General features: G+C 43.1%; 1 protein-coding gene across 1 annotated transcript in view; it reads right to left on the reverse strand.

The window, feature by feature from the left end:
- The window catches only part of EVPL (envoplakin), a 143,746-nt gene that overhangs the window by 43,245 nt on the left and 81,150 nt on the right, over positions 1-19,351 (reverse strand). Inside the window, exons 6-9 of the mRNA XM_073606134.1 lie at positions 16,286-16,408; positions 14,337-14,375; positions 13,540-13,701; positions 8,043-8,150 (exon numbers count right to left, since the gene is read on the reverse strand). Coding sequence (XP_073462235.1) covers positions 8,043-8,150; positions 13,540-13,701; positions 14,337-14,375; positions 16,286-16,408 — 432 coding nt within the window. The remainder of the gene's footprint in view (positions 1-8,042; positions 8,151-13,539; positions 13,702-14,336; positions 14,376-16,285; positions 16,409-19,351) is intronic.

Consider the following 19,351-nt stretch of genomic DNA (forward strand, 5'->3'; position numbering starts at 1 on the left):
TTGGTCCGTCGGAACAGCATACAGATGAGCAGTTTTCCCGATAGGAACTGGTTGCGGCAGAGTTCCGGCGGAAAGATTTAGAACATGTTCTATTTCTAGGTCCATCAGAATTTTCGAAAGATAATGTCCGATGAAGCCTACACACGAGCGGTTTATACGATGAAAAGATTCCGTTGTACTTTTTCTGTTGGACATTCCACTCGTGTGTACGTGGCATTAGTCATATTATCATTTATTAAAAAATAAATTGCTCATATGTGTGTGTACTGTGCGGGGCGTGGAACTAATGGGTGTCCTATTAGGTCTGTAACTTTTTTAATTGCATTTAATTTGAGGCTGAGGTTTCAGAGCACTGCGCCCTGAACCCTCCCACTTGATTTGAACAAAAAGCAAATCAATATTCGTCATCGCGTCACTTCCTATTTCCAGATTTTCATCCTGTGGAAGGCAAGGCGTCCTCTGGTGAGTGCGGACCTGGAGGGGTTTGTTTGTGTCCCCACAAAAAATGTTAGCACCAGCCACCACTGCTGTACAGTTCACATAAACACTACTGTATGGCAATTGAATCTACTGGTTCTTCGCTCCTCCATCTCTCCTCTCATTATTTAATAAGCAAACATAAAAATGACAGCACATTCTTCTGTTATAGGGTCAGTGCAAGTGAGGAGTAACAAGACTGTATGACCTCATAGAAGAGTGTAGGCGATCTGGGAGCTGCTATCTTAAAACATTAGAGGCATTCACCTGGGAAACTGGACGCGATATCACAACGCATGCACAAGGCTGATGTGTTCTATACAAATACGGTAATCCTGAAGCTTAAAGCCGATTTTACACCAAAATCCAAGTTTTTAATACTGCATTTAAGGTGTAAAAAAAACTGCGGAAAAGTTAGAAGGTATACTTACCTTACGGCTAACTTATGACTGCGACTTCTAGTCAAGGGTTAGGTCATGATTCTTCAGACAAGTCCTTCGCTGTGCTGTAGATTCTTTTCATGTGATTTGAGCATTCTCAAGATTTTGCCAAAAAGGGACATCATGTCACCCTCTGCTGTGCAGAAGTCAAGTGTATTTTTATATGGGGGCTATATCAGAAAACAAGGTCAGCTTTAAAGTGAAACTGGGTATGAATGAGTTACCCATTTAATGCGACTCTGTACAGTTTCCCTTTGCTCTCCCCCCACTCCATTGGTTTGCCTGGACTATAGAGAAATGCCCAGGACTTACACGTTTGGGAAAGCACGTGACTCCTTTTCCTTCTTCCTACAATGCACATATATAGGAGTGAAGAATGAGGCTTTACCTTTATGTAAGCTGCAACCAGTTCCACTTAAGCTTATACAGAACTAGGGTTAGACCGATACCACTTTTTTAAGACTGAGTACAAGTACCGATACTTTTTTTCAAGTACTCGCCAATATGGATTACCGATACTTTTTTTTTTAATGTCATGTGACAGTGGCACAAATATGCAGCACTGATGGGCAATAATAGGCTGCACTGATGAGGTGGCACTAATATACAGCACTGATAGGTGGCACTGATGAGGCGTGAACTGTGTCAGTAGTTTATTTTTTTTACAATTAGATTTTTTAGAATTTTTTTTCATTTTTACTTTTTTTACAATATATATATATATATATATATATATATATATATATATATATATATATATATATATATATATATATATATATATATATATATAATTTTTTTTTTTTTTTTTTACAATGCTTTCTTTTTTTAGGGGGGGGGGGAGTGGATTTTTTTTTGTTTTTTAATCAGTCCTGTTGGGTGGGGGGGCTTTGGTGAGATATTTGGGGTCTAAACAGACCCCTGACATCTACCCTTTGAGACAGAGAAAGGGACAGAGGACACAGATTCCCCAGTTCCTTTTGACAGCCATGGGAGGCAGAGGTGAAGAAGCGGCTGTCAGATGCTTTATTGAAAGCTATACAGGGAGATTGGTGCTTGCACCTCCCCCCCCACCGCCGCACCGATCACCTGTGAGGCAATGGAGCATTTGCATGAGTACCGATACTTGTGCAAATGCTTGGTATCGGCATCGATATCGATACTAGTATCGGTGCAACCCTACTTGAAACTATAGAAACTACCATAAAGAACTAAATAAGGTTTAGGACTCGTTGACACCAGGAGTTGTGTCTGAGCCTGTGTTCCTACATATCGAGTTTTATGGCAGCCATTTCATTTCAATGGGCTGCCCTATATGCAAAAACAAACAAAAAAGGTGTGTCTATGATTTTTAAAATTGTGAACCACCAAAATACATGGTACTGCGGCACCATGCATTTTGGTGGGTGTGAATGCGTGCGCATTTGCTAGATGCATTGGGTTGCCATTGAGAATGAATGGCACCCATGTGTCTGCAAAAAGACCCCATCCCTCTTGGGCATGGAGTTCACCAGAGCTTCACAGGTTGCCACTGGAGTCCTCTTCCATTCCTCCATGACGACATCACGGAGCTGGTGGATGTTAGAGACCTTGTGCTCCTCCACCTTCCGTTTGAGGATACCCCACAGATGCTCAATAGGGTTTAGGTCTGGAGACATGCTTGGCCAGTCCATCACCTTTACCCTCAGGTTCTTTAGCAAGGCAGTGGTCATCTTGGAGGTGTGTTTGGGGTCGTTATCCTGTTGGAATGCTGCCTTGTGGCCCAGTCTCCAAAGGGGGGGGATCATGCGCTGTTTCAGTATGTCACAGTACATGTTGGCATTCATGGTTTCCTCAATGAACTGTAGCTCCCCAGTGAGGCAGCCCCAGACCATGACACTCCCACCACCATGCTTGACTGTAGGCAAGAAACACTTGTCTTTGTACTCCTTACCTGGTTGCCACCACACACGCTTGACACTATCTGAACCAAACAAGTTTATCTTGGTCTCATCAGACCACAGGACATGGTTCCAGTAATCCATGTCCTTAGTTTGCTTGTCTTCAGCAAACTGTTTGGGGGCTTTTTTGAGCATCATTTTTAGAAAAGACTTCTGGGACGACAGCCATGCAGACCAATTTGATGCAGTGTGCAGCATATGGTCTGAGCACTGACAGGCTGACCCCCCCACCCCTTCAACCTTTGCAGCAATGCTGGCAACACTCATACGTTTATTTCCCAAAGAAAATGAACACATGCACCCAACTTCTTTGGTCGACTATGGCGAGGCCTGTTCTGAATGAAACCTGTCCTGTTAAACTGCTGTATGGTCTTGGCCATCATGCTGCAGCTCAGTTTCAGGGTATTGGCAATCTTCTTATAGCCTAGGCCAGTGTTTCTCAACTGGGGTTCCGTCGCAATTCAACATTGTGGCGGATGTATATCCGCCCAATGTTATTTCCATTGTTCCTAATGCACGCTGACAGTGAGTACTGTCAGCGCATTGATACCCAATGCCTTCTCTGTAGTTCCGCCTCAGACAACTCAGAAGGCGGAGCTAAGAGGAATGCAGGGTGGGAGTTCTGAAATTTCAGAGCATGGAGGCGGGGAGCTGTGGGAGCCAAGAATGAAGACTGTGGAAGCGGGGAGCCGTGAAGGGAACTGAGATTGAAAACCATGGAGGTAGGAGCGCAGAGAGGGAGCTGTGTCGAGAGCCGAGAATGGAGCAGGAAGCACCAGATCAGGAGGTAAGATCCTGTCAGAATGGAAGCAGTAATGCACACAGAGCAGTAATGCACGCAGAGAAAAGGAGCACTTGGCTAGATTGGAATGTGAGTCCCTGTGTACAGAAAGGATAAATGAAGACTGTGGGGGGCGGAGGGGTGGAGCAGAGAACATAGAGAACAGGAGGTGACATCCTATGTGTATGTATAGCAACAGGGCAGCCATCAGAAATTTTTGGGCCCCTTACACAGATTTAGGCCTGGCCCCCCCTCCACCTGAGCCTGACCACCAACATTCCCCAGGGCTTGCCTACGGGCCATCCTACCGAATCCGCACACCGGCCACCTTACCTGTATTCACTCAGCTCCCCCCGCAATCCTGTATATATGTCAGCGCCCCCCCCCACACACCTGTATATATGTCAGCACCCCACCCCCCCACACACCTGTATATATGTCCGCCCCCCACACACCTGTATATATGCCAGCCTCCCACACACCTGTATATATAGCTGCCCCCCCCCCCCACACACACACCTGTATATATGCCAGCCCCTCACATACACAAACCTGTATATATGGTAGCCCCTCACACAGGGGCGGTGCGTCCATAAGGGCTCACGGGCACCGCTCCCTCTCTCCAACCATCCCTCTATCACCAATAGAAAGATTGATTGATTGCATGAATCTATCTATGGCCGCTGCTGCCACCCCCTATTCAGGCGCCTGGCCCCTTTTCGGGCTTCGGGCTCCTGAATTACAGTGGTGGGGAATTTTTTTAAAGCACCCGATTAGAGCCATAGGCTCTAATGGACGTGAAAAAAGGTAAACAGCGAGCGCCATGCTTGGTGCTCGCAGTTCACCCAGCTGTGTTAGAAAAGCAAATGAGTATTCGCTTTCCTAACACTGAAAAACCTCTCCATTAATCAGGTGCTCAAGTCTGTTACCTGTCACCTGATTGGCTGAAACGACAGGTGCCGCTATTGGATGCCTATGAGGAGGAGAGGACGGGAGATGAGGCAGGAGACGCATGAAGAACCCCGCTCGTCGCCGTCACCTGCTACCCCACCAAGACAGGGTAATTGCCGGGCAGACGGCGAGTGGGCAGGGGTCACACTGGCGGCATTCAAGGGCACACTGGCAGCATTTGATGGTTATACTGGCAGCATTTGATGGGCACAGTGGCAGTGCTTGATGGGCACAGTGGCAGCGCTTGGCACAGTGGCAGCAGTTGAGAGCACAGTGGCTGCATTTGATGGGCACAGTGGCAGCATTTGGGCACAGTGGCAGCGTTTGATGGGCACAGTGGCAGCATTTGGGCACAGTGGTAGCGTTTGATGGGCACAGTGGCAGCGTTTGATGGCACAGTGGCTGCGTTTGATGGCACAGTGGCTGCAATTGATATATTTTTTTTTCAAAAGTGTTTTGGGGCCCCCCTAAAATTTTGAGCACCAGCCACCACTGCCCTCACATACACAAACCTGTATATATGGCAGCCCCGCACATACACAAACCTGTAAACACACAAGGCTCTGCCCCCACCCTGTACACAAACAGCCCACCTCCCTTTTCCTCACAGCCCCTACTTGTAAAGAAGGTCTTCCTACCTGGTCCCGTTTTCACATTGCTAACAATGTGAAAACGGGACCAGGTAGGAAGCTCAGTACAAATCACACGAGGGGTGCACATACACATAGTAGCCAGAGGTGGCAGTAAAGAGCTTGATGTCTGAGCTCAGTGACACGAGAACAGCAGAAGCTGTGAAATAATTTCTGTAATGCACAACATGGCTCCGCCTTCACCCGTCCTGCCTTCTTCTGGCCGGGGCGGGTCCCTCGTGCCCCGGGGCCCCTTACAGTTGTGACAGCTGTACCCCCCTGATGGCGGCCCTTTATAGCAGCACTGAATGTAGACTGCAGAGAACAGGAGCACACAGTTGGATCAGGTTGAATGTAGCAGGAGGTGAGATTATAATAGCTTTATGTTATGCCATAATTGTACATAATGCTATTATAATCTCACCTACTGCTACATGCAGCCTGATCCAGCTGTGTTCCCCCACTCTCTGCTCCCCCCTTCTGCAGTCTGCATTCAGTCTCTACCATAAACAGATTCTCGCCTTCTGCAACATTCAGCCATGTGCTCCCACTGTCAGCACTCCTCCTGGCACCACCCTCACAGGTTCAGGGGGGAAGGAGCTATAGAGGAGGCACCAGGTATCAATGTGCATTGACAGTGCACATTGAAAACAACATTGGTTTTATATGCGTGTTTTTTCTGCACAGAAATATGCAACATGTATGCATTTTTCTGCAGAGAAAAATACTCAAATGATATCAACATTGTCGTGTGAACAGGGCACATAGAAATCAATTGTTTTCTTTATGTCTTTGCAGAGACCTATGTTAGGAAAATGCATGTCTCATAATGTGGACAAGACCAAAGTATTCTATGCAGGTCAAATCTACACAATTTTCCATCAATTATGCATGTATGTTGTGAACAAGGCCCAACTGTTCCCATAGTCTGCTGTCTTATTTATGAATCACAGTATTTTGGAGTTTTGTTCAAGTTCAGCAAGGCCTCGTTCACAGCATATGTGCTAAAAAACTGATGAAAAATATGTGCAGATTTGACTTGCATAGAATATTTTGGGCTTGTTCTAATGTGGGTCTCTGCAAGGAAAACAATTGATTTCTATGTGCCCTGTTCACACTATAATGTTGGTATCAGGTGAGTTCTAATATTTATTCTATTATTTAAAGCTATTTCTGTTAAGCCGCCCCTATTTCTCCTTTGAACCCGGGTTGGACCTATGGGTGTATGGATAGAACTCTCTGATCGATCGGGTAATCAAGACACACATGGGATGGTGAATCGAAATTACAATGGTTTACTGGGTTTGCATATATCTTATACACTTATGGCATATACACACGGTTGGATTTTCCGATGGAAAATGTCCGATCGGAGCGTGTTGTCGGAAATTCCGACTGTGTGTGGGCTCCATCGGACATTTTCCATCGGATTTTCCGACACACAAAGTTGGAGAGCAGGAGATAAAATTTTCCGACAACAAAATCCGTTGTCGGAAATTCCAATCATGTGTACACAAATCCGACGGACAAAGTGCCACGCATGCTCAGAATAAATAAAGAGATGAAAGCTATTGGCCACTGCCCCGTTTATAGTCCCGACGTACGTGTTTTACGTCACCGCGTTCAGAATGATCGGATTTTCCGACAACTTTGTGTGACCGTGTGTATGCAAGACAAGTTTGAGCCAACATCCGTCGGAAAAAATCCATGGATTTTGTTGTCGGAATGTCTGAACAAAGTCCGACCGTGTGTACACCCTATTACAGAGAGAGAGAAAAACCTCCCTCTTATTATCAGCCAATGAGATTGAAGCAAAGACTTTATGAAAAAATAAGCATAAAATGTCATTGCATATTCTGCCTATAGATATCCCTCAGGCTATATCTAAATATAAGTTTATATATATATGTGACCACGTATGGTAGGCAATCTGCCAATGTTCCAGACACCCAACTTCTAACATGTTATAACTTTGTTATTCATTGTCTATATTAAAATGTCAGGCTAACCACACGTACATCCTGTTCAAGTACATAGCTCACAAATAATCTTTGCACTTCTAATTTTCTGCATAAGAAAGCAAAATACATTTCTTCTTGTATAACATATCTTAAAGCAGCACTCTAACATCCTTACAATTTCTACAATAACTGTGGTTATATCCACAACTCGCTAATCAGATCCAATGTTCCGTGAGCTGAATTTTATTTTTAGGGGTTCCCCGAGATCTCAAACGTTTTGCCAAGGGTTCCTCCATGGTAAAATGATTGAGAAACACTGGCCTAGGCCATCTTTATGTAGAGCGACAATTCTTTTTTTTAGGTCCTCAAAGAGTTCTTTGCCATGAAGTGCCATGTTGAACTTTCAGTGACCAGTATAAGAGAGTGAGAGCGATAACACCAAATTTAACACACCTGCTCCCCATTCACACTTGAGAGCTTGTAACACTAACGGGTCACATGACACCGGGGAGGGAAAATAGCTAATTGTGCCGAATTTGCACATTTTCAATTAGAGGTGTACTCACTTTTGTTGCCAGCGGTTTAGACCTTAATGGCTGTGTGTTGAGTTATTTTGAGGGGACAGCAAATTTACACTATTATACAAGCTGTACACTCACTACTTTACATTGTAGCAAAGTGTCATTTCTTTAGTGTTGTCACATGAAAAGATATAATAAAATATTTACAAAAATGTGAGGGGTGTACTCACTTTTGTGAGATACTGTGTGTGTATATGTATATATATATATATATATATATATATATATATATATATATTATATTATATAAAATAATATTTGGAAATCTTTGCAGTGATTTACCTGAATACAGCTAGCAGCTGGATGTTTGAGTTCAATCATCCTGTCCCCATCATCCAGCAGGTTATTCACCATTTCCTCCTGGGGCAGCAATTCCTCTGACTTAAAACGCTGCAGGAAAAAAGATGTCATATGAAGCAGAACATTTATATAGTGCATTTATTTAGCATTCTTTGGTCACCTACATTAATTTATTTTGAGATGAGCCTTCTCCAGATTTGCAATTTCATGGTCTACTCTTGCAGTATCAAAACAAAATATGATTGGTTCAGTTGCCATGTACATAAGTAAAAATTCTGAGAAAAAAACGCGTAACTCCCCCCCCCCCCCCAAAATCCATACCAGGCCTTTTTGGGTCTAGTATGGTTTTTAAGGGGAACTGCACACCAAAAAAAAAAAAATGTTGTGCGCCTCCCCCCCAATTCATACCAGACCCTTAGGTCTGGATTTTGAGGGGAACCCCCAGGCCACAATAAAAAAAAAAATAAAAATGGTGTAGGGTCCCCCCAAAATCCATACCAGACCCTTATCCAAGCATGCAGCCCGGCAGGCCAGGAAAAGGGGGGCGAGCAATACCAGACCACATGCCCTCAACATAGGGGGTGCTTTGGGGCAGGGGGGCCCTGCCCCTCTGCCCTGTCCCTATGTTGATGGGGACAAGGGCCTCTTCCCTACAACCCTGGCCGGTGGCTGTGGGGGTCTGTGGGCAGGGAGCTTATCGGAACCTGGAAGCCCCCTTTAACAAGGGAGCCCCCAGATCCTGGCCCCCCATGTGAATGAGTAGGGGAACATTGTTCCCCTACTCATTCACCAAAAAAATCGTCAAAAAGAAATATAAACACAGACACAATTTTTGACAATTCCTTTATTAAAAATAAAAAAAACAATGCCCCCCCATGTAGATCCATCATCAATCTCCTGGTGCATGTTGTGGCGGTGACGTCATGGGGGAGGCGGTACCACCAGGTGACGTTGCCGGGTGGCCCTGCCTCTTAGCTAGAACTGTCACACGGCGATGTGCCTTCGGTGCAAGATGAGGTTTTTTTCTTTCTTTTTTTGGTTTGGTGGTGGCAGCGGGAGTCATGATTGATGATAAATCTACACCGGGGGGGGGAACATTGTCATACTTACCAACTGTCCCCAATTTCCCGGGACATTTCCGGGATTTAGACTATTTTCCCGATTTTATTGTTTCCCGGGAAATGTTCAGAGAAATCAGTTTTTTCACGATTTTCCGCCGCCGCCGCTAGAGGTCCGCAGCCGAGGCATTGTCTCCGCCAGCCGCCATTTTTAAGAAGACCAGGAACACGGCTGGGTGGCTAGACGGAGCTCGTGTGTCGCCGCCCACCCTCCGCCCCGTTCTATTGTAACCACGCTGCCGGCGGAGACCTACTAGGAAACCTGATGTAAGGGGGGGCTCCGCTGGGGAAACCTGATGTAAGGGGGGCTCCGCTGGGGAAACCTGATGTGAGGGAGGCACCGCTGGGGACATCTGATGTAAGGGGGGCTCCGCTGGGGACACCTGATGTAAGGGGGGGCTCCGCTGGGGACACCTGATGTAAGGGGGCTCCGCTGGTGACATCTGATATAAGGGGGGCTCCGCTGGTGACACCTGATGTAAGGGGGGCACCGCTGGGGACATCGGATGTAAGTGGGGGCTCCGCTGGGGACATCTGATGTAAGGGGGGCTCTGCTGGGGACACCTGTTGTAAGGGGGGCTCCGCCGGGGACACCTGATGTAAGGGGGGCTCCGCTGGGGACACCTGATGTAAGGGGGGGCTCTGCTGGGGACACCTGATGTAAGGGGGCTCCGCTGGGGAAATCTGATGTAAGGGGGGGCTCCGCTGGGGACACTTGATGTAAGGGGGGCTCTGCTGGGGACACCTGATGTAAGGGGGGCTCCGCTGGGGACATCAGATGTAAGGGGGGCTCCGCTGGGGACATCTGATTTAAGGGGGGGCTCCGCTGGAGACATCTGATGTAAGGGGGGCTCCGCTGGGGGCACCTGATGCAAGGACGAACTCTGCTGGGACACCTGATGCAAGAACGGACTCTGCTGGGGGCACCTGATGCAAGGACGGACTCTGCTGGGACACCTGATGCAAGGACGGACTCTGCTGGGGGCACCTAATGCAAGGACGGACTCTGCTGGGGGCACCTAATGCAAGGACGGACGGCTGGTGGCAGGTGACATGCTCAGGGATCCCACTGATCTATTGTTGTGTAGGATCTGCGGCTGCTGTCCCTCCATCCCTCCCTCTCCCTCCATCCCTCATTCATCTCCGACGCTAACCACACCCCCTTTGAGCCACGCCCATTTAAGACACGCCTACTATTTTGCATAAACCACGTCCATTTCTCGCCGCGACACGCCACATTTTTACTTTCCCCCTGTGCCACACATACAAACGCATGCCTCCTAATTATAATAAGACTCCGCCTACTGCCAAAAAAGTGTCCCTAAAACTTTTTTACAATATTGGCAACTATGCATTGTTTTTTTTTATTTTGAATACAGGAATTGTCAAAAACTGTATCTGTGTTTTTATTTCAGATTCCAATAAGCCTCCTGCCCTCAGACCCCCACAACCACCGGGCAGGGTTGTGGGGAACAGGCCCCAACGTGGGTTTCCTCCCACACTCTAAACACATGCTGGTAGGATAATTGGCATTAGTATAGGTATGTTTGATTATGCACTCTTTTGATACTTCTTTGCATCTGTATTTTCTGAATGTGAAACTTCAGAAAGACACTCCTCACTGCTCTACCTGCTTTTAATGCTTTTAATGTGAAAGTTTTCATTCTCACAGATCATAACAAAGACTGTGTTTCAGTCTCTTTCTACAGTTTAATAACACCTGCTTTGTGTTTTCAATAGAAGGCTAGGAGTATGCATACTTTCTTTAGCTCTCTATTTAAAGTGTTACTAAACCCAGGACCCTGCATTCAATATATCTGGTCTCTCACAGTACACAGAACATGGAAATGCAATTATTTTAGTAAATATAAACTGCTAAATACTTTTTCTCATCAGCAGTGTATAGCAGTCTGTAAAAAAAAAACCTCTCTAGCAATACACACCAAACTGAGTATGTGCAGAGTGACTGCAAAGGCTCTGTACTATCAGGAGATGGATTAGGGAATGTGGAAGAAGGGGAGGATCAGAGAAGACAGGATCAAACAGCCTTTTTACACAATGCAGAGAATTAACCCTTGGGTTCCACAGTGAGTATAACAAGCATGCTTTACTGCATATACAGACTGATTTTACGGTTGTGGGTTTAGTAACACTTTAAGCTCTGTTTCTGATTTTACACTCTAAGGAGAGGAAGGATTTTTGCTCTGTTCATCCTGCCATATTGTCTTTAAAACAGCTTATGTTGAATACTGTGATCGTGTGAAGCATCCCTATCTGTATGTAAAATTGTAAAATAAAGAGTGTCAATAAAGAAACAAGAAAAACAAAAAAAGAAGGCTGGGAATCTGGTAACATTTAAAAAAAGGTAATTCCTTTACTTGCATGTCTCAGTATACCGATGGTCTCTTTGTTTAGATCAATAGAACCCAACGCATGACTGGTGCCCCCCCCCCCCCCCGTGGGGGAGGGGGAATGGGTGCAGATGGAGTGCCCCTCCCATTCCTCTATTCCCCACCTGATCCTAATGTTTCCACAATTCCCTGTCTCCCTCCCCCTTTTTATCTCCCCCCCTTTTTTTCTCTCCCCTTTTTGGTCCTTCATGCTTAACCCACTCGCCCGGGGGTCAAGGGAGGGCCCTTTCTGTTTTTGTTAAACTTGGGGAAATAATTCATTGTGTGATGTAGTTCGTGTTGATTATTAGGTTTTAGGGGGTACAACAACATACATCTATTGTGATATCTGATCCAGATGCTCCGGGTTTGTTATTTTTGCTTTTTACTATTGGGCCTGTGCGAGCTGCCTGGTCTATCTGCAGTGTTTTGTTAGCTTTTGCCCAGAAGTCTATTTATTTCACTTGGAATGTCTGGACTTACATAATTATTGTGTTCTAACATCAAATAATTATGTCTGGAGTATCATTGTTGGCACCTGTATTGTAATCGCACAATGTACTAAATAAAAAACTATTATAAAAAATTTTTAAAAAAAGGTAATTTAAAAAGTTTACATTTCAGTGCCTACGTTGTGAACTTTGAAAATCAATTTCTCTTCAATGCTTATAGATGCCAAGGCAAATGAAAGCACTTGTTTTAAAGTGGATGTAAACCCAAAGTCATCCTTTCTTTCTAAACTACTGCCATAGGGGTTATCTATAAGGATATACACGCCTCCTGCATGTATCTTTACCTGTCAAATGTCTCCCTTCTGTCTGTTATGAGACCCGAAAAACTGCAGATTCTGTGGGTTTCTCGGTGGGTGGAGTCGTGATGTCAGTAGACTCCCCGCCCACCTCTACAATCCCCTTATCAATATGCATTTTCTCCTGTGTATTTCTTACACTGAACTTCTGCTATGATCTCTAACATCCAGTGAAAAGACAGGAAAGTAACCACATGACTTCAGCATGCCAAATCATGCTGAGGTGTGGAACAGCCAATCCTTGCCGAGCTGCTGAAGAAAGGAGTGGGGGTGGGAATTAAAAAATAAAGCATGTCTTAGGCTAGTGCACGAGATATGTGAATCACCTGTCACTCACAACAAGGGGGAGGATCTGACAAAGTTTTTCTCTGTTTGTCAAGATTTTTCTCACTGAACAATAAAGAGGATTGCTCAGAGCTGAATTCACTCTTTGTGGCAAGACTGGGCTCAAATGATAGGAAATCTTATACTCTACATTATGACATAAAAAAAAAAAAAAAAAAAATCGGATTTACATCCACTTTAATGTGCTTTTATTGCTAGTTTGGAATATGTGAAACCATTAGTGTGCATGATCTGGGCACAGGTTCACAATAAATCATTTGCGTGTCTATGACATAGCAAGTGATTAACCATATGTATGCTACCATGAAGGCATAAAGGCCGCAGGAACTCAGAGAATTGATTCATAACCTACCATAAAATATTCAATACTAGTGTTTGTTGATGGCATCATAAATTCCTTCATGCTCTAGCTAATTAAGGTTCTTTGGGATTACAGGTTAAATTGTAAATATCAATGGTGTGGGTTGGAAAGGGCCGAAGCCTAGTATCATATGTATGCTGAAATAGGTAGTCAAGGAAAATTGCGGTACGTAACCAAACTGTTTTCAGTTTAAAAAGCATTAAACTGACTTGATATTGCAACCTTTTTCTTTTTTTTAGTGCTTAATAAATTGTTCGTACCATTAAAGTAATGGCACCAGCAACCTCCCAGGCAGAACACTGTGTATTTAAAGTAACCCTAGCTAAATGATGATATTTAGCTTGCTAAAGCACCTATGCAACTTAGTATACAATACTGTAAGGTAACATAAAGAGCACATACTGTAGGTTGTTTAGCATAGTGTACATACTATGGCCTACATTTGGTGGCTACTTACCTCATACTGCCTCCGGATACTTGATATATCAGGATTTTGATCACTCCAGTCCTGTTTAACAATCTTGTTCTGTTCATCGGTCAGATACATCAGTTCCTTTGTACATCCATGAAGGTGACTATACAGACTGCTCAGGTGGCGTTCCCGCCATGCTAAATCCTCCTATAAAAGTGCAAGAAGTCCAACCAAACAGTTAATTTTGGAAATATATTGGCCACAGTAGCATAATTTTATAACTTGGTAATTTTATCTGAGAAATATAGACTTCTATCATTTTATTTGAAATAGGTCTATATCTATAGCTCTTGGTAAGTGAACAATCGTGGTTGCTATGGCTGACTTCTTTTTGAGAATGCTAGTGACCTGGCTTACCTGGTGATCCATGAGCCAGATTCTCCCCTGCTATGTGTAAGAAGCACCTTGTGTACTAATGGCAGCACCACAGAGCACCCACTACAACACTGCTATGGAAAATTTCATTTTTTTTGGCGTTTGTTGGCCAAAGTACAGAAATTGAAATCACCTTATCTTGTCCTGGACAAGCTTTAGTACCTTTTGATAGAGGGGAAAGGGGTGAATTAGAAAACAAGTCCTTGGATCCAGCTTATCAGAGGGGGAATAGTGGGTAGGACATGTTTTTAGGGCAACTGTCCCTCCCAGAAATGATTAGTTTGCAGACATGGGGTGACTGTAAAGCATGAGTTCATGTCAGTCAGATTGGGTGATCTTGGGTCATCTTGTGTCCATGGATAGTCTTAGATACTCTACATTTTCACCCTAACATATGGGTAACTCACCTGTAGACTGCGATACTGATTCTTAATGGCAACATTTTCCTGTAAGTTAAATAAAAAAAGTTCTGGTCATTCCACAATAGTAAAGAAAAACTAATGTCTTACAGAGGATACCTATAAAGACAAAAATTACATAAAATAACAATTTTCTTGCAGGTAATACTAACTAAACAAAGGATGGGATCATGAAACAATTTATTTTTCTTTTACAATACATGGCATGACCTACTATAAAGGTAACTACAGCATGACAAACACCAATACTATTATTCGTTAATATTCATTACCAGTAGGTATAAGAGATTAGTGATTTGCACAACAGAATGGAATTCAGCCTTCATTTTACTGATTCGTTCAGTAAACTTTAGGAGATCCATGCAAAATAGGGTACATGGGTTTTACTCCTTGGTGATCTCTGGACCTCTTTCCCAAGCTGTGTTACTTGCTTTTCTTCTGGCATTATGTGTGTTCACACATTGCCATAGCCAATCAGAAAGAATTTTGGTCTCAGGGGCAGCCATCAAGGACTGGTGCTAGATAGGCCTCTATGAGAACACATGTATACTACATGTTTTGTCATAAGATGAATTCCAGTATCAGAGTTTCAGAATGCCCAGTCTTTTATTAAATTGATTGCAAATGGTGCCCTTGTATGGCAGCCCATACTCACCTCTTCTTTGTTTTCCTGCCACCCTGTTCAGCTGCTGAAAGGTAGGAAAAGTACACTGTACCTCTAAGTATAGGTGTGACTCCTTCCTTACTCTCTCATATAACTGTGCTGGTGCTTGGCAACTGACCGCTTAGACACTCAGCGCTGTCACATGGGACAGGGTCATCAGCCCAGTGTAAGCTCCCTGTAGCAACCCTGTAGCTTACAGGGTCTCTTATCTTCGCTACTGGCAATCAAATGGTAGCTTGGGGGAGGGATGACAGGGTAGGTGTGTGTAGCTGGTAAGACCTGTATTGGAGCAAACCTTTCTTGGCAAAGAACAGGTTGATCGAGGGGGGAAAACACAACTGGATGATTGTACAGTAGTCGATCAGTAGATTTACTTCTGTACAGCTTCCCTACCTACACATGGATCAAAATTCAAGTGGTTCCTGCTGAACTGGCCGAATTTCCATCCATGTATGGCCGGCTTAAAGTGGTAATAAACCCAAAAGGAAACATTTAGTATATTGCAGCTTACCAATTCTTAGATGTGATGGCTGTATTTATTTTCTTTTTAGGCTTTTTTTTTCTTCTATTTTCATCTGGTGATCCAGCCACTAAGTTTGTGTGTTGTGTGGAGGTGTGTTACCAGATCACCAGGTTAAAATAGAGGGAAAAAAAGACTAAAAAAAGAAAACAAATTCAGCCACCACATCTAATGATTGGTAAGCTGCAATATATTACATTTTTGAGTTTGGGTTTAATACCGCTTTAAAGCAACATAGACTCTCAAAGAGAAATCTTTTTTTTTTTTTCTCTCTATCTTAATGTGAGTATCAGAGAGCAACCCCCATTAATTTCTATGCTGAGCTGTTGGAGGTCAACTTGGAAAAATTAAGAAAGGCAGGACAAAGTAAGGCATTCTTCTAAAGCAGGGGTCTTCAAACTATGGCCCTCCAGTATTTCAGAAACTACAATTCCCATCATGCCCAGTCATGTCTGTGAATGTCAGAGTTTTACAATGCCTTATGGGACGCGTAGTTCCGCAACAGCTGGAGGGCCATAGTTTGAGGATCCCTGTTCTAAAGTGTAGAATGCTAAAATGAATAGTACATGGACCATTATGATTTTGTTAAAACTTTTTAGCTAAAGCTAGTTTTTTTTTCCCTCATTGTTCTTTTCTGTTTTCTTCTTTTCTTTTTTATTTATCAATGCTATTATTTTCCATAACCTTACTTGTGAGAACGGATACTTGTCGCAATAACGACAATGGAAAGTAATATAAAGAATAAAACAATACCTGTGGTAGGTTACGGATTTCTGTTCCATATTCATCAATCTCTCTTTGCAGTATGTTGTGCTCTGCAATCTGTCGCTCTACATCTGTCTGGCTGGGCCCATACTGGCTTGCATCTAATTGTTTCTACAGAGAGAGCAACATACTATGATAAAAATCAAAGGTGAACTAAAACTTTGATAGTCCAAAATTAGCAGTGAATCGGCAAATGCCCCCAATTGTCATTTTTATCAAATATTTCCAAACGGTTTGTAATTGTGTTTAACCTGTCATGTCATCCAGACACCCCTATCAGACAGCACATTTAGATCAGTAACTTATTTTTTTTTCCTTAAGCAATTAGTAATATAGCTTGGTCACCAACCAAAATACCAATCAGGTATTTATGCTAGCTCTATGTAAATATACATGTACAATTTTTTCTAATAAATACATATCTTAAAAAATTGGATATTATAATACCACTTACCTGGAGTTTACCTTTAACTTGAACAGTACCATAAAAATGACCAGAGATAGGCACTTTTTCATTGATTGCTCACTTAATGACACTAAACAATATCCCTATTGTCAAAAAATAATCCATACACATCCACTATTGACTTCCGTAAAATTTACCCCCCCTTTCATGACCAGGCCATTTTTTGCTTTTTGGCACTGAGTTACTTAAACTGACAATTGCGCAATCATGCCACGCTGAACACAAATGAGATTTATATAATTTTTTCACACAAGTAGAGCTTTCTTTTGGTGGTATTTGTTGCGTTATAAATTTAAAAAGACCGTAATTTATAGAAAAAAAAAAACAAATTTCTTCATAAATGTTTTCACGGTCAGAATATTCGTTTATTGTGAAAAAAAAGCATGGTACAGGAGCATCAGATTACAAAATGGCACATAGTAAAAGGCAAATGAACAGTCAGAACATTTCTTCATAAATTTAACCACTTCAGCCGCGGAAGGATTTATCCCCTTCCTGACCAGAGCACCTTTGCGATTCAGCGCTGCGTCGCTTTAACTGACAATTGCGCAATCGTTAATCGTTGTACCCAAACAAAATTGACGTCCTTTTTTTCCCACACTTAGAGCTTTCTTTTGGTGGTATTTGATCACCTCTGCGGTTTTTATTTTTTTCACTATAAACAAAAAAAAAAACAACAATTTTGAAAAAAAAAGCAATATTTTCTTTCTTTTTGCTATAATAAATATCCACCGAAAATATATAAAAAACTATTTTTTTTCCTTAGTTTAGGCCGATATGTAATCTTCTAAATATTTTTGGTAAAAAAAAAAAAACGCAATAAGCGTATATTGATTGGTTTGTGCAAAATTTATAGCGTCTACAAAATAGGGATAGTTTTATGGCATTTTTATTATAAATTTTTTTTTATTAGTAATGGCGGCGATCTGCAATTTTTATCATGACTGCGACATTATGGCAGACACTTTTGACACTATTTTGGGACCATTGTCATTTTTTACAGCGATCAGTGCTATAAAAATGCACTGATTACTGTGTAAATGACACTGGCAGGGAAGGGGTTAAACACTAGGGGGCGATCAAGGGGTTAAGTGTGTCCTAGGGAGTGATTCTAACTGTGGGGGGGATGGGCTTCCACTCACATGACAGCGATCACTGCTCCCAATGACAGGGAACAGTGATCTCTGTCATGTCACTAGGCATAACAGGGAAATGCCTTGTTTACAAAGGCATCTCCCCGTTCTTCCGCTCCCTGACACGATCGCAGGCACCCGCGATCATGGTCACGGAGCATGCAGCACGCGCGCGCCCACAATGCCGCTTTTTAAAGGGGACGTACCTGTACACCCTTTTGCCCACCCATGCCATTTGTATATCGTCGTGCAGTGGCTGGAAAAGGGTTAAGCCAAAATGTATACATATTTTTGGTAAAAAGCTTATAATGATTGGTTTGCGCGAAAGTTCTAGCATCTCCAAATAATGGTATATATACTGGAATTTTTATTTATTTATTTATTTTTTATACTAGTAATGGCAGGGATCAGCGACCTATAGAGGGACTGCAATAGTATGGTGGGCAATCTGACACACACTGACCGGCACATCTTCGCTGACAGGACAGAGCTCTATATTGTTTACCTTGACAGAGCTCTGCCCTGTCTTTCTACTAACCGATCAGTGGGTGCCAGCAGTCAGCCATTTGCAAGCACCCACTGATCGGCTTGTGCTGTGTCTAACCACAGCACAACCGATGTGCCGGCGGCATGCACCCCCTACCCAGAAGTGCTTGATCATGTACTAGCTAGTGATCTGGGACAGGAGAACCGCTCTGCCGCTGTACTTCTCCTAAGGTGGCCGGCAAGTGGTTAATGGCCCTGTAATCTGTTTTTTATGAAATTCTTTCTAACTGGGTTTTCCTGGTTTCTTAAAAAGTCCTATGTGAGACCCCAAACATCTCCTTTTCCCTCTCACTTCCATTTGTTTAGAAGGAGCAGTGCATGTTAGTTGCAGTCATGTGCACTGCTCTATGTATACTACAAATCCCATCTATAGTCCATCTAAAAAATGAGCAAGAGAGAGTGGCTACGTTCCTACATACAGTGGGACCATACAGAATAGATGTAGCCACCCTCTAACAGAAAGTCAAATCACAGTGGAAAAAAAAGGGGAATTTGTAGATTTGTAGGAGGTTAAGAGCAATAGAAAATACTTTTTTGACTTAAGAATCAATACTTGAAATTTTTTTTTAAACCAGAGCTTAGTGTCACTTTAAGTTACTATAAGGACAGTAGTAAATTAACTAATGGTATCGCAAGGGAGACCTGGCTACCAGTCCTGCTATTTGCATGTTTGATCTTACCAGCAGTGCCTCAAACATTGTCAGGTCCCATCATAACAATGCAAACAAAAGGAATCCTTGCTGAAATCTTGTGTTTTTGGATGTTTATTAATGCAAAGCAAGACAAGAGACAACATCAGAAAGAAATCTTGATGTGTTTTGGACTACCAGCGCTTATTCATGGTAATGCAAAACACATCAAGGTTTCTGTTTGAACATGCTAACAGGAGATTTCTGAAAGGATTCCTCA

Source organism: Aquarana catesbeiana, linkage group LG12, assembly GCF_042186555.1.
Source record: "Aquarana catesbeiana isolate 2022-GZ linkage group LG12, ASM4218655v1, whole genome shotgun sequence".
NCBI classification, from domain to species: Eukaryota; Metazoa; Chordata; class Amphibia; order Anura; family Ranidae; genus Aquarana; species Aquarana catesbeiana.